Source organism: Eretmochelys imbricata, chromosome 2 (genome assembly GCF_965152235.1).
Source record: "Eretmochelys imbricata isolate rEreImb1 chromosome 2, rEreImb1.hap1, whole genome shotgun sequence".
Taxonomy (NCBI): Eukaryota; Metazoa; Chordata; order Testudines; family Cheloniidae; genus Eretmochelys; species Eretmochelys imbricata.
The window spans coordinates 228,226,057-228,241,704 of NC_135573.1; the positions used below are offsets into that span (position 1 = coordinate 228,226,057).

At 44.8% G+C, this 15,648-nt stretch overlaps 1 protein-coding gene across 1 annotated transcript in view; it reads right to left on the bottom strand.

Moving 5' to 3' along the window:
- The window catches only part of MINDY3 (MINDY lysine 48 deubiquitinase 3), a 99,058-nt gene extending 83,643 nt beyond the window's left edge, over positions 1 to 15,415 (bottom strand). Inside the window, exons 1-4 of the mRNA XM_077808156.1 lie at positions 15,109 to 15,415; positions 5,723 to 5,802; positions 3,026 to 3,083; positions 2,417 to 2,590 (exon numbers count right to left, since the gene is read on the bottom strand). Of these exons, the coding sequence (XP_077664282.1) occupies positions 2,417 to 2,590; positions 3,026 to 3,083; positions 5,723 to 5,802; positions 15,109 to 15,205 (409 nt within the window). The 5' untranslated portion in view covers positions 15,206 to 15,415. The remainder of the gene's footprint in view (positions 1 to 2,416; positions 2,591 to 3,025; positions 3,084 to 5,722; positions 5,803 to 15,108) is intronic.
- Between the last annotated feature and the right edge of the window lie 233 nt (positions 15,416 to 15,648).

Here is a 15,648-nt window from a genome sequence, read left to right on the forward strand (position 1 = left end):
AAAAGGAAATGAAAAAAGTTAGAGTGAATAAATATACAAATCAACATTTGAACCAGAGAGCTTGCACTATTATAATAAAGTGAAAACTCAACAAGTCATTAGTGTACACCACAAAAACAGATTCAACAAATGTGACCATTCTATATGTGCGTCCACTTTGTTGGCAGTTCTAAGAATAGTATTTTAGACCATTTCACTCTGCAATACTTGGAGTGGAATAGCAGAAACTTAACATTTGGAACAAAAGCAGGAAACAGGCAGATAACAGATGAGAGGCCTGGAAGAGAAGAGGTAGCGCTAAAAAAATAGTGGAGACACGCATAACTCAGATGAGATCACACTGAAACAACATTTAGTTGTGAGAAAAAGAGGAGAGGAAAGAACAGATGAAATACAAAAAATCCATATAAGAAAAAAGGTGATTAGAGAAAACCTGAGTTTAAAAAAATACTATATATTTACAATATTTGGAATTATTTTATAGTATTAATGTATTAAGCCAGAAGTAGAAATGTTTACAACATTATGAATATATTCAGTTTTTATTCCATTGGAAGTATGTAATTAGACTCCCAAAAGCAGCAGCCTGTCTGTCAAGCTGACTGCCATCTGTGAAACCATCCTGTCCTCTGCAACATCGAAAGTCTTGAAAAATGAAAAGGCAAAGTTTGAACGTTCATTTGGTGAAAGCAGCAAAGGCAGAAAATTTCAATTTATGTCTTAACCCTGCCAGTGGTGAAACTTTCCACTGCCATCAGTTCCTTGGAACCCATCTCTTTGTCCACAGTCTGGCCAGATAAGGACTGGGAAGCCCGCTATAGCTAAAATAGGAGAAAATGAGGACAGGAGAAAAAAAAAATCTTGAGACCAGGAGGGAAGTAAAAATCAAAATACTTCTTAAATTCCAGAGTACAAGTAAGAGATGAGCTGTTCAGCGCCCAAGAGTGGAGAGAGAGGTTCACCATTAAAGATTCCTGTTCTTCATAACAGAGGGAAATTTTGACTAATGCTGGGATGTGAAATCACATTCCATTTATAAAGGACAAAGTCAACCACAACTTCCAAACTGGTACAGCAACATAAAAAAAAAAAAAAAAAAAAAATTATAATTATATATAGAAATACATTGGGACGGATTAGTTCACTACAACAGTTAGCTCATATGTTCCAACTAGCCTAGCTGTAGTGAGAGTGACCACACTACTGAACATTTTGAACAAGAATGATTGGATCACCAGCTGATTAGTTGTAAGTGGAATTGCTGCATTCCCTCTCCATTACTAGGTCCAGCTTTAGCAGCACTCAGCTTCAAACCACCCTCCTTTATGGACTAGCTCGGTGGAGCTTAAAGTACCACTGAACTTGAGCTAGAGATTTGTGTGTAAGGACAGGTTGTGGCTGGGGCAAAACTTGAGCCTGAGTTGACAGTGCAGTGAAGAGAAACCTAAGTGGCCGGCCTGCCTTTATCAAGCTTGCTGCAGGGGAAAGGAGAGGACTTTTTGTGGCGAGCAAGCCCACTTTCCATGTTTCCATCGTCCTCAGTACAGGTCAGTATTTTAACAAGGAGAGTAAGTTTGGAAAAGCCTTGTGGCAACCAGAATCTGCTCCAATCTCTTACAAGAGAAATTTCACAGCACAAAGAAGATGTTCATGACAAACCGGAAACCATACAGAAAATATTTTACTCAGATATTACTATGCCCTGGGTACAATAATCTTTCAAAGAAAGAATTTACCAATCCCTAGAAATAAGTTGCCAATACAACTTTATGAACATTACGTCTTAAGTGGAAAAACATGTTTGTTGACAAAAATGGGCAGAAATTTCATAAGTGATCCTGTCTGATAGACTTATAATCTTTCTAATAATCACTAAATGGTGAGGTTGAACTTTGTTGATTAAGCAGCTTCTAGGAACAAGTATGTTTAACTACTATTATCTGAGCATTCAAAAGCATCCGAGGCACTTAGTAGAAGCTAATAAAGACAACCCTTACCAAAACGAGCTTATGATCCAAACTGTATTCAATACTGTCACCTGACTTATCTGTTCTTAAAAGCTCTCTCTTGCAATATTGCCTACAAAAAACAAGTACATGCATGTGCAACAAAAACTGGAATAAATAATGTATGACTATTACCTTGATGGTGCACCCTTCCTCACACCATATGTCTTTTAAGACTAAGGCTATGTCTACACTAGCTTTTAATGCTTTATAACTTACATCGCTCAGGGAGTAAAAAAGTCACCCCCTTGAATGATGTAAGTTACATTGACCTAAGCGCCAGTGTAGACAACACTATGTTGGCAGGAGAGCTTTTTCCACCCCCCCCCCCCTTTTTTTTTAGGGTCCCTAGAAGAATGAACTATTGCTCAGGAGTTAACACAATAAATTTAGAGAGAAATACATCTTACAGGGTTGTTCCTCTTGATGACTTGACTCGACCGGACTCTCAGAAATACTAGCAGTCTCTTCAGTTGTTTTTCCTCTTATCCATGTTGCCAAAGAGTAGGATTCAGAATTATCAGAGCAAGCCATCTCTAAAATGTCACATAACGTATGACAAAGGAGGTTCTTCTGTTCTTCCTCTGAAAGATCAGAATCCTGCATGAATTCAATTACTATTTATCACTGTCTTAAGTATGCTATTAGCACTGGATGTATGCACCCACTTATTAACGTTGGCAGTTGTCTTAAAGCATAGAAATTTAAAACCAGCCCTCCAAAGATACACCTCAATAAGATTTGTGTTCCTCACTTTCAGTTTCATTTATAAGAATTTAAACTAATCCAAGATGAATGTTTCAATCAGTGATGTCCACCAATGTGATCAATAATATTGCAGACTGGCATCAAAGTATGAAAATTAACAAACTAGTGCCACGTGAAGTATAAGTATAGTTTTTTCCCCACTATGAAGATAGCATGGCAGCACAGTTAACAGGCAAATGTACAAATATTTAACCCCTTTGTAATGCAAATTACTACAATAAAAAAAATATATGAAAACAGATCCTAATTACCTTGACACTCTCTCCAAGCAGACTTCTCACAGGTGAAGAGCTTCTTCAAAAGGAATGCCTTTATGTAATTAAAGCAACAAGCATTAGACTACAAGAGGAAGTAATCAATTCAATTCTACATTTCACATTATATTTATATTAAAAAGACAGCATTAATATACAGTTGAAATGTCAGATGTTTGAGATCAAACTATGAAAGCATACCAGAACTTCATTTGTTCTCTGGTTTCCCTACTCAATCCTATTACATCAGTGACTTCAGAATAAGTTTCTCTAGTTTTAAGTACAAACGTCAAGTGTGAAGTATACCCATACTGCCTACCAGAGTGCATACCTGTATGCCAAACTGTATACCGAACTAAGGACTACTACCCAATGGGACTCTTGCTTAAGTGAAGGTACACCACCATATCATAATTCTACATCCTAAGTTATATAGAAAACTACCCTAACCTCCTTCCATGCAGAGACCAAACTTAACATTTTCAGCAATTAACCAGCTCAGCAGCTTGCAAGCTACATTTTTTTCTTTAAAAGGGTGCCTGGGCAATGTTTCCCCATATCAGTCTGAAAACGTATTGCAGTTCTACATATCTGCTAGGTTTTTCTATAAATCCTTGTGATAAGAAAAAAAAAATCAAATATCAAAACTACCAACTTCAAAAGTAAATATGCAAAATGTTCTTTTTGCCACTTACAAAGCAAAAGTAAATATAAGATTTATATGCTCCTGCTCTAATTAATATTCATACCATATAGTATTTCAGAGTGTTACAGCACTCCCATAGTCTCCCTTTCCTTGCATCAGGCTCACTTACCCAAGAGATTCTCCTATTGGGGCTCTTTAGCCATCCAGTGCTAGCAGCAGCTACTCCAGGTTCTCTCCTTACTCCTCATGTTTGATCCCTTCCTTCCAGCTTCCCCAATTGAAACCCATTTAACTCACCCATACATTTTTTTTAAAACACAAATTCAGGGACAAGGGGATTGAACCTATATACACTGAAATGAGAACAGTCTCACAGATTTCGAACCATTGGTACACCCCTTCCATTTATTTAGATTTATAGGCAGCTGACTGACCTGTGTTCTTTTCTCCCAAATTAGGAGGACTTAATTGTATTATAATTCCTGTGTCATGGACCCGTGGCTCCCAAACTGTGGACCACAGACTGCAATGGAAGCTACATTAGAAAGAGCTAAAAAAAATAGACTAAATACTTTCCTATTACTACTTTGCCATTTAAACAATTGCTTAAATTATCACAGGTATGTTAATTCACATTGGGATTGGCTACAAGATACTAACATGTAACCCACACTATGAAAGTTTGAAAACCATCATCACAGGCAATCAAGAGTACTGCAATTCATATAAAGTTTCCAGTATAAAAGTCCCAAGAATGGCAATAATCAATTTTAATGTCTTAATTATATTGACTTCACAGATTTGAGTCCCAATAATTTGGCAATATGAAAGTTTATTATTTCCACTTGTTTATTCAGTAAGCACTTGAAACTCCAACGCTCTACTTTTTTTGAGCAGAATTACCTATTGCAGTGGTGCCTGTGACTGCCGTGGTGAAAGCAATACTTTTAAGAAAAGTATTGGTGAACTGGAGGTAAAAAAGATTATGAAATTTCAATTTCATAGCAGTCTTGCTTACATCCTCATCTGTGCTCTCTTTTCACTTGCTACATTAATTGCTCTCTTTTATGCCGCTCAGCCTCTGCTCAATACCTTCTTTTAAGCTACCTACGCTTGAATTTCGTCTCTCTTACTTGCCAGAAGGAAATCACCACTTTTGCAAAGTCTCTATGTTGATAGACTATTTTTGACCCTTCTTGTTCCTAGACCAGAAGTGGACAAACTACGGCCTGCAGGACTGTCCTGCCCGGCCCTTGAGCTCCCAGCCGGGGAGGCTAGCCCTGGGCCCCTCCCCTACTTTTTCCCCTCCCCCACAGCTTCAGCTCCCCATGCCGCCCGCGCTCTGGGTGGCGGGACTGCGAGCTCCTGCCAGGCAGGACAGCGGCGTGGCTGGGTCCAACTGGGCAGCACAGCTGCCAGTCCTGGTGCTCTGAGCGGCATGGTAAGGGGTCGGGAAGCAGGGATGATGGATAAAGGGCAGAGGATCCCAGGGGGCAGTCAAGGGACAGGGGGACTGGATAGGTGTGGGAGTCCTGGGGGGGCCTGTCGGAGGCAGGGATGAGGATAGGGGTCGGAGCAGTCGGGGACAGGGAGCAGGGGTGGTTGGATGGGGAGTACGGGCCCGGGGGGGGGCAGTTAGGGGCATGCGACCCCAGGAGGGTGTAGTCAGGGGACAAGGAGCAGGGCGGTGGGGGTTGGACGGTTCTAAGGGGGGCAGTCAGGGGGTGGGAAGTGGGAGGAGACAGATAGGGGGTGGGGGCCAGGCTGTTTGGTGAGGCACAGCCTTCCCTACCCAGCCCTCCATAGTTTTGGAGCCCCGATGTGGCACTCATGCCAAAAAGTTTGCCCACCCCTGTCCTAGACTGTTGTTTCATGTGTTGTAGTTATCAGATGTTGTAAATTCAACTGGCTGGAGATCCCTCTCTATCTTTGGCTTGTTTTTGTTTTGTTTTTTTTAATTCAGCTATGGTACCATATAAATTATGTAAAAGCTGGTGAAATGTTGTGCCTGTTAAGTTTGAACCATTTCTGTAACCAGTGCACATTACCTGAACGGGTGCAATCACCGCACAAGGGCCACCTTCAAATTGTTCTAATGCAGTGGATTCAGATTCACTATATACAAACCCTGACAATGAAAAAGACCATGGTTAATGATGTACTTAAACATGCACACGTATTACATATATTCTCCTTGACAGCAATGCCACTCCACTCACCTTATTCATCAAGATCAAGTTAGTTTTGTAGACCAGAAAACACCATTTTTACAGAGCAATCAAGTCTAATTTATGACACATGAAAATAAAAAAAAAAAATGTATGGAGTACAAGGGGACAGATTACATTCCACAATATTACCTATATCAGCAATGACACATGGCCAAAAAGGGCTAGTCCCTAGAGTTTTAACATAGTAACATGTAAAGCAGCGAACATAATAAAGATGTCTCATCAGAATGTGACTTCCAACACTCTACCATTTAAATTAGGGTGGACTAGCGTATTCCAAGCACCGAACCATATTCAGCTAATAATCTTTTAGACAATGGACTAAATTTATAGGCCAGTCTAAAAGTATGTAATTTGTGACACCCTTCACTGTGTAAATTAGACCCTTCCTTCACTAGAAATTAAAATCACATCTTACTTAGTCTGTCAGCCAAACCCAGAGGTGGATGTATAATAGTGTGTAACTGACATGTTAGTAACTGGGTGTTAGTTCAAGATGATCTGAGTCTACATTGATATAATTTATATACCAAGAGCCAGTATACACAAGTTATACCTACTTAGACTCCCTTAATTTGACCCAAAATCTCTATTACTCTGTCCTGCTGCCAAATGTTTCATTGGTGTCATTTCATTCATCTGGTGTAAATGAGACTGATGATATAGATTGTCACCAATGCTATGAGCTAGGAACACCCCATAGCCTACTAGCATTCATATGTACAATCTGAGATAGCTTCTGACCTGGTTGAGCCAATATAGACTACAATTTTCCTTTAAAATAAATAAAAAAAAAAGAACTATTGCAATGTGCTCAAAAGTACAGGGTAGTATTCAGTTGCGTTGATGATTCAGTAATTGCAACGAAAAAAAAAAAGTATGGGGTATCATCCCACCATACACAAGAAACCTTGCATTTGTTTTACATTCTTCAGGGGTTTGCTAGAGAGCTTGAATCTTTTTTGTTTACTATTATACCATTTGTCAACCGTGTGACCTAAAAATGTCAGGTCAGATTTGCACAAACTAGTTTGGTCTGCCCTAAGAAGACATACTATACTAAAGGAACATTTGGCAAATGTTTATTTAAGTTGGTAGAGTACAATTATATCATTTTAATTAAAGCCATTGCTGCCATTTAGTTCTGTTGTTGTTGTTGTTATTATTAATTATTATTATTGCCTTGCTGGCAATCTTGAGTGTTAACAGCATCATGGTGAACGGATACTGAATCAATACCGTACATGTAATGACATGAAAGTTATTTAACTCCTAGGAGAATTCGGCGAAAACAACCACCACCACCACCACAAATTTTGCACACAATATTTTAAAATTCTGCACATTTGTCAAAACAACACAATATATTCACACCAGTTTCAATTATTTTTGGCAATTTATTTCAAATTTATTCAGGTATTTATTTCATACCTGTCACCAAGTATGTCTGTAACAATACAGACAACAAAAAAGATTCAGAAAATGTTTTGACACAAATAGATTCCTTACTAGGTATATTAATACAGAACTCTGAGTAGTTTAAATGAATTATTACAATACTGAAATCTTATTTCCTGCACCCCTCAGAAGCAGTGCAAAGGTTTGGGGGAGTTGGGGTAACGGAGGAGCTGAGCAAGAGGGAAGTAATTTCTGGAAAGGAGCCTAGGTGTGAACTTTGGGAGGGTTGTTGGGTTTGGGTGGGAAAAGTATGGAACAGTTTTGGGTTTTTTTTGTTTGTTTTTGGTGGGGGGGGGCGAGGGGGGGAGAATTGTTAGGGAGCTTCCCCCATGCAGACCCTGACTGACCCCTAGACTCTCTCATTCAGTCAGGCACATCTGTCCCTGGATCCATATGTCCCGGCACCCCCTCCCCTGGTCCCATGTGTCTCTGTGCCCCTACTCAACCACCCCTTTCCCCCATACAGCCTTGCACCCCCCCTCCCTGCTGTGGCCCTGCGCCTCCACTCCCATTCAGCTCCTGCTGCAGTCTGTCCTCCCTCACTAGCCCTTATGAGCCAGTCTGTGATCCCCCCGCAGCCCATGCTGCTGTCTCCTGACCTGGCCAAACAGGCACTGTGAAGAAGGCAGGCTCTTTGATTTCCCAAGCTTTCCAGAAGCTGCTGCTCTGCTCTATTGCCACAGCACCCTTTGGTGGGCAAAAGGCAGAAATGCAGCAACTTTCAAGCAGAAAGTGTTTTCTGTGCAAAAAATTAAAAATATACACAGCACATTATGCGTGTGTGCAGTGGTGCAGAATCACCAACGCTTTCCCACCTTTCCTCACCTAGTTCTATGACCATCCTCCCAATCCAATTCCATTCCTCATTAATCATTTCCCTTCTGCATTCTCCTTTGTTTCCAGTTATCTGAAAAAAACACTCAGATCTATTTAACTACAATTCAATTCCTTTAGAGCAGCAAAATTCCATTCTTCCGAGTTCTCTCCTTTGAGTCTTTTATATCTGGATTCTGCTCACCTCAGTCTAATACCACCACCCTCATCAAAACCCCTCCTTTTAGTAGTGAAAAATTATTCTATACTCCTGCTGATTTAGCTGTCTGATGCTTTTCAAAATTCAGTTCTATACATGCACCCCCCCCAATTTATGAGCACATTCCTGTAAATCTGCCTATTTGAGAGATTAGCATTTTTCTTTGTCATATCAGTCATCAAGCCAAATAAATGTTTCAACTTCTTCTCATTCCTTATTCATTATTTTCACCAAATAAATATCTGGGTCCAACATTACAATTTTAGTTCCCAGATAAGATTCTCTATACAAAATTATTAACAAGAACTTGCACAAAATCTGCATCTTAATTAATATACTATAGATCTCAGATTCCACGGTTATCGTTACTTGTTTTCCTATGAAGAAGCACCAGTCCTGTACAGATGTTTAGACCCAATTAAGTCTACCTGATTAACGAAGGGGCTTTAGAGCCTGCAGCCCAGGGTCCCGGGCTAAGGGGGGGCCTGCGGGGCACAGCAGGGCTCAGGGAGGCTCCCTTCATACCGTGGCCCCATGCCAATCCCAGAAATGGCTGTCTGCTGGCACACCTCTGCGGCTCCTGGTGGGAGAGATGTGGGAGGCGGCTCCGCGCACTGCCACCACCATACATATTTTTCTGGAGCCCTCTCCCGCACCCAAACTCCCTCCCAGGACTGGTCTACACTACGAGTTTATGTGGGATTTAGCAGCGTTAAATCGAATTAACCCTGCACCCGTCCACAGAACAAAGCCATTTTTTCAACATAAAGGGCTCTTAAAACCGATTTCTGTACTCCTCCCCAACGAGGGGATTAGCGCTGAAATTGACATTTCGAATCAGGGTTAGTGTGGACACAATTCGAAGGTATTGGGCTCCAGGAGCTATCCCACAGTGCACTACTGTGACCGCTCTGGTCAGCACTCTGAACTCAGATGCACTGGCCAGGTGCACAGGAAAAGCCCCGGGAACTTTTGAATCTCATTTCCTGTTTGGCCAGGCGAGCTCTCAGCACAGGTAACCATGCAGTCCCAGAATCGAAAAAGAGCTCCAGCATGGACCGAACGGGAGGTACTGGATCTGATAGCACGGATTCCTCTCCCCATACAGCGATCACAACTACGTTCCAAAAGACAAAATGCCAAAACATTTCAAAAAATCTCAGAGGCCATGAGGGACAGAGGCTACAGCAGGGATGCAACACAGTACCCCGTGAAACTTAAGGAGCTCAGACAAGCGTACCAGAAACCCAAAGAATCAAACGGATGCTCCGGGACAGAGCCCCAGACATGCCGCTTCTACGCCGAGCTGCATAGAAGCTGCAGCCAGTACCCCACCCGTCCGTGGACTCCAATGATGGGGTACTCTCCGCCATGGCTGAGGATTTTGCGGATGGGGAAGATGAGGACGACGACGACGAGCTTGAGGAGAGCACACAGCACACTGTTCTCCCCGACAGCCAGGATCTTTTCATCGCCCTGACTGAAATACCCTCCCAACCCAACCAAGCCAGAGAAGGGACCTCTGGTGAGTGTAACTTTTTAAATATAATACATGTTATAAAAGCAAGTGTTTTTTAATGATTAAGTAGCCCTGAGGACTTGGGATGCATTCGTGGCCAATACTGCTCCTGGAAAACTCTGTTAACGTGTCTGGGGATGGAGCGGAAATCCTCCAGGGACATCTCCATGAAGCTCTCCTGGAGGGACTCTAAAAGCCTTTGCAGAAGGTTTCTGGGGAGAGCAGCCTTATTCCATCCTCCATGGTAGGACACTACCACGCCATGCTAGTAGCAAGTAATCTGGTATCAATGCATGACAAAACCTGGCAGCGTATGGTCCCAGTGTTTGCTGGCATTCAAGCAACATCCGTCCTTTATCTCTCTGTGTTATCCTCAGGAGAGTGATATCGTTCATGGTAACCTGGCTGAAATAGGGGAATTTAATTAAGGGGACATTCAGAGGTGGCCATTCCTACTAGGCTGTTTGCCTGTGGCTGAAAAGAAATCCTCCCTGCAGCTAGCCACGCGGTGGCGGGGGTGCACTGGCGCTGAGCTGTTCGCGTTTGGCTAGCAGGGATCTTCCCTGATAACAGCCACGCGGTGGGGTGAGAGGTAAAGCAATCATCCCAGAGAATTGGATGCGGGGGGGTTAGTTTGGTTTCTGCTGCTGCACGTTAACAGGAAAACTGCAGCACTAAATGGCCAACTCAACGGGCTTTGCTTGGTATGGGAAAGGAGGGGGCTGCTGTTATGAAGGTTGCAGAAGCTGAAAGACTATGGCCTCCTGCAAGCTGAATTCTGTTGCCCGGCCCTGCGTGTGTGATCTCTAACACCAAAGCCGCAGGCACCCAATATAAGATGCAAAATGCAACTTTGTAGCACATGAGATTTTAGTATGTAATGTGGATAGCGTTGTTCACCGTAAAAGAGTATAGCCATTGTTCTGTAAAATGTATCTTTTTAAAATACTTCACTCCCTTTTTTTTCCCTCCAGCAGCTGCAAATGTTTCAAGCCTCCCTCCTCTGACCCATAGGCGATCTCAGATAAGGCAGCGAAAAAAACGCATGCGCGATGACATGTTCCTGAGCTCATGCAGTCGTCTGGCACTGACAGAGCTGTGTGGAGGGACACAATAGCAGAGTACAGGACGGTGGCAGATGAACGTGAGGACAGGTGGCGGCAGGAAGATCTGAGGAGGCATGAGGAAACGCTGGGGCTACTGCGGGATCAAACAGACATGCTCCGGCATCTGGTGGAGGTTCATGAACAGGAGCAGGATCACAGACTCCCGTTGCAGCCCCTATTTAACCACCCTCCCTCCTCCTCAAGTTCCATAGCCTCCTCACCCAGACGCCCAAGAATGCGGGGTGGGATGCTCTGGGCACCCAACCACTCCACCCCAGTGGACAGCCCAAGCAAAGGAAGGCTGGCATTCAACAAGTGGCCTTTTCCTTCCCTCCTACCACACCCCACCCGGCCTAACTCACAAGGTATCTCCCTATTTTTATAATCAATTAATAAAGAATACATGCTTTTTAAACGATAGTGACTTTATTTCCTTTGCAAGCAAGCTGTGATCGAAGGGGGGAGGGAGGGTGGCTTAGAGGAAATTAGAGGCAACGAAGGGGGCAGCTTTTCATCAAGGAGAAACAAACAGAAGTGTCACACAGTACCCTGGCCAGTCATGAAACTGGTTTTCAAAGCTTCTCTGATGTGCAGCACTTCCTGCTGTGCTCTTCTAACCACTCTGGTGTCTGGCTGCATGTATTCAGTGGCCAGGTGATTTGCTTCAACCTCCCACCCCACCATAAACATCTCCCCCTTACTCTCACAGAGATTGTGGAGCAGACAGCAAGCAGCAATAACAGTGGGAATATTGGTTTCGCTGAGGTCTGAGCGAGTCAGTAAACTGCGCCAGCGACCCTTTAAACGTCCAAATGCACACACTACCACCATTCTGCATTTGCTCAGCCTATAGTTGAACAGCTCCTTACTACCGTCCAGGGTGCCTGTGTATGGCTTCATGAGCCAGGGCATTAAGGGGTTGGCTGGGTCCCCAAGGATAACTATAGGCATTTCAACATCCCCAACAGTTATTTTCTGGTCTGGGAAGTAAATCCCTTCCTGCAGCCATTTAAACAGACCAGGGTTCCTGAAGACGAGAGTGTCATGAACCTTTCCCGGCCATCCCACGTTGATGTTGGTGAAACGTCCCTTGTGATCCACCAGTGCTTGCAGCACCATTGAAAAGTACCCCTTGCGGTTTATGTACTGGCTGCCCTGGTGGTCCGGTCCCAAGATAGGGATGTGTGTTCCATCTATAACCCCACCACAATTAGGGAATCCCATTGCAGCAAAGCCATCTACTATGACCTGCACATTTCTCAGAGTCACTACCTTTGATAGCAGCAGCTCAATGATTGCATTGGCTACTTGCATCACAGCAACCCCCACAGTAGATTTGCCCACTCCAAATTGATTACCGACTGACTGGTAGCTGTCTGGTGTTGCAAGCTTCCACAGGGCTATTGCCACTCTCTTGTGAACTGTGAGGGCTGCTCTCAACTTGGTATTCTTGCGCTTCAGGGCAGGGGAAAGCAAGTCACAAAGTTCCATGAAAGTGCCCTTACGCATGTGAAAGTTTCGGAGCCACTGGGAATCATCCCAGACCTGCAACACTATGCAGTCCCACCACTCTCTGCTTGTTTCCCAGGCCCAGAATCGGCGTTCCATGGCACGAGTCTGCCCCATTAACACCATGATCTCCAAATTGCGGAGGAACGTGGTTTTAGAGAAAAGTGTGTTCATGTCCTCATCGCCATGCTGCCGTCGCCTCCTCGCCTGGTTTTTCAGGTGCTGGTTCTGCATACACTGCACGATAATGCACGAGGTGTTTACAATGGTCATAACTGCTGTGGTGAGGTGTACAGGCTCCATGCTTGCTGTGCTATGGCGTCTGCTCCTGATCGGGCAATCCAGGGAAAAGGGTGCAAACGATTGTTTGCCGTTGCTCTGGTGGAGGGAGGAGCAACTGACAACATGGCTTACAGAGAATTAAAATCAACGAAGGGGGTGGCTTTGCGAGAAACAGAATGGCCCCCTCAAGGCTAGAACTCAAAACTGGGTTTAGCTGGCCGTTGATTTCACGGAGGAAGGGAGGAGAAAATGAATACAAAATAAATCTGGTCTATTTCTTGTTTTGATCCACTTCATCTATCTTTATACATCTTGCTGGCAGCAGACTGTGCACTACGAACGCTAGCCATTGTCATCTCCTGGGTGCTCGGCAGAAGACGGTGCAGTACGACTGCTGGCCCTTTTCTTCTGCTGGCTGCCGGTAGGACTGAATCGTCATGAGACGAAACTTAAAAGGGAAATGACCTGGCTGAGTCACTCCCATGTTTTCCCAGGCACCCCGACCTCATCGAGGTCAGTTAAAAAAGCACCCTGGACTAGGCTGATGACGGCTACCAGTCATACTGCACTGTCTGCTGCCAAAAGGCAACAAACTGCTGCTGTGTAGCAATGCAGTACCTAGTCTGCCAGCACCCAGGAGACATATGGTGACGGTGAGCTGAGCGGGCTCCATGCTTGCCGTCTGCATGGGTAACCCAGGAAAAAAGGCACGAAACGATTGTCTGCCATTGCTTTAACGGAGGGAAGGAAGGGGGGCCTGACGATATGTACCCAGAACCACCCGCGACAATGTTTTAGCCCCATCAGGCATTGGGATTTCTACCCAGAATTCAAATGGGCAGTGGAGACTGTGGGAACTGTGGGATAGCTACCCACAGTGCAACGCTCCAGCAGTCGATGGTTGCCTCGGTACTGTGGACACACTCCGCCGACTACATGCACTCGGAGCATTTGTGTGGGGACACACACAATCGACTGTATAAAAATGCTTTCTACAAAACCAACTTCTATAAATTCGACCTAATTTCGTAGTGTAGACAAGGCCCCAGAACTAATATAATAGATGTTATAAGGTAAGAAGTAGGCTATTCTGAATTAACTTAACTATATTCTACATGTTTTAAGACTGAAATGAAATCACAGAATGGCTTTATGTTAATTAAAAGGCAAGTTTAGTAGTGTTAATAGCCTCAATGCCATAATTGTGATCATTTTGTTTTAAAATTAGGAAAGAGACTTGTATACAGGGCCTCACAAAATCTAATAGCCCTGGGCCCACAGGAGAGTTAATCCAGCCCTGTTCGCATAAGAGTTTGAAACTGAGCTAGTGCAAAAGTCTACACAAGATTGGGTCCGAGTCCGTACCCAGTTTCGGTAAGACTACTTATGATCCCAGTGCTTCTCTGTAGTCACATAAGAATAAACAGCAAACACTGGAAAATTGATTGTGGAAACGAAAGCCTAGACCATGTAAAATGTTTATATACTGCTGTATGGATGTAGTTTGGTAGGTAAATTTCCTCCATTTCTCTTGTAATTCCCTTTCAGTATCTTAAAAAGAGATTGCCAGACAACACAAAAAATATTTTAGCTGTGAAATTGCTTCATCATCTATTCATAGGCCACAAATGATCTAGTAGCAACATAAATACCATTACTGTATATATTGGTTTCATCGGTACCCCCAAGCATGCTGTTTCCCAATTTATTCCCCCCCCCCTTTTTAGGGGCAACAAAACCCCATGGACTGGTACTGACAAGACAACAAAAGATAAAATAGAGAGTTGATAATGGGAAGATTTAGCTTTGGGTAAAACTAACCAGGAGGCTGAATTGGGAAGAAGTAAATCAGGGACAGAAGACTAAAGAGAAAAGAACTCATTCAGAAGGAGACAAGTTCCTGATAGGAGGAGGAGAAGGCAAGTGAGGGCGTGGACTTGGCAGAAGGGGTACACAGAGCAAGGAGTTAAGTGAGGCACAGGAGAAGAGAGCAAGGAGAAGTAAAGTGCAGGGGGTGGGGAGGAGGGCAAGAACGGGCAAATGAATAAGGAGAAGAATGTGGAGCGAGAGGGTGGGGAAGAAGAGGAAGGCACGGGGGGGAAGAAGAGGATGGGCACAGAAGAGTAAGGGGCAGCTGAGAGAGGCAAGGAGTGGGGAGGGGCAAAGTGAAGGGTAGCGAGGAGGAAGAGGGGGAGGTGAGAGAAGAGTAAGAGGCAGAGGGATGTGGACGAGGGAGGGAGAGGGAAATGATGGGGGCGGAGGAATCAGGGCAGAGCGTGGGGAGAGGGGCAGGTACCTTGCGCCCAGCGGCAGAAGATGGTATCAGCGAGCCCGCCGGGCCCGGCTTTCTTGCCCCACACCAGGTGGACGAGCTCCTGGCTCAGCTCAGACATGACGGGGCGGCGGCTCTCGGGCCGGGCGGAGGCGGCAGCTCCTGGCGCTGGAACGAGACGGGGCTGCTACCAACCCGCTTTCCCTGAACATAGGAAGGGGCCGGAGCAGAAGCGGCTGCCGGGACCGGGGGAAGGGTCCAGCAAACGGCCGCTCACACAGGAGGGATGAGGAACCGCCGCAGCCGGCTCTGCTAGGTTTCACTCAGCGGAGTCGCCTCCACAAGAAGCTTCCGGTTCCTCTCCCTGGTGAGCCGGAAGGGGAAGCGCCGCTCAGCCCGTGACGCTGCCCAGTCACAGCCCTTCAGTGGGTTTTGTCTCTCGCTGGGCGGTGGCCCCCGCTCGCGCCCTGGGTGCCGCAGGCTTCGAGAGCGCGAGGCTGGGAGCAGCCGTTGGGAGTGTTGCGTTCGCCCACGCGGCGCCTCGTTCCCCGCGGGGCGGGGCGG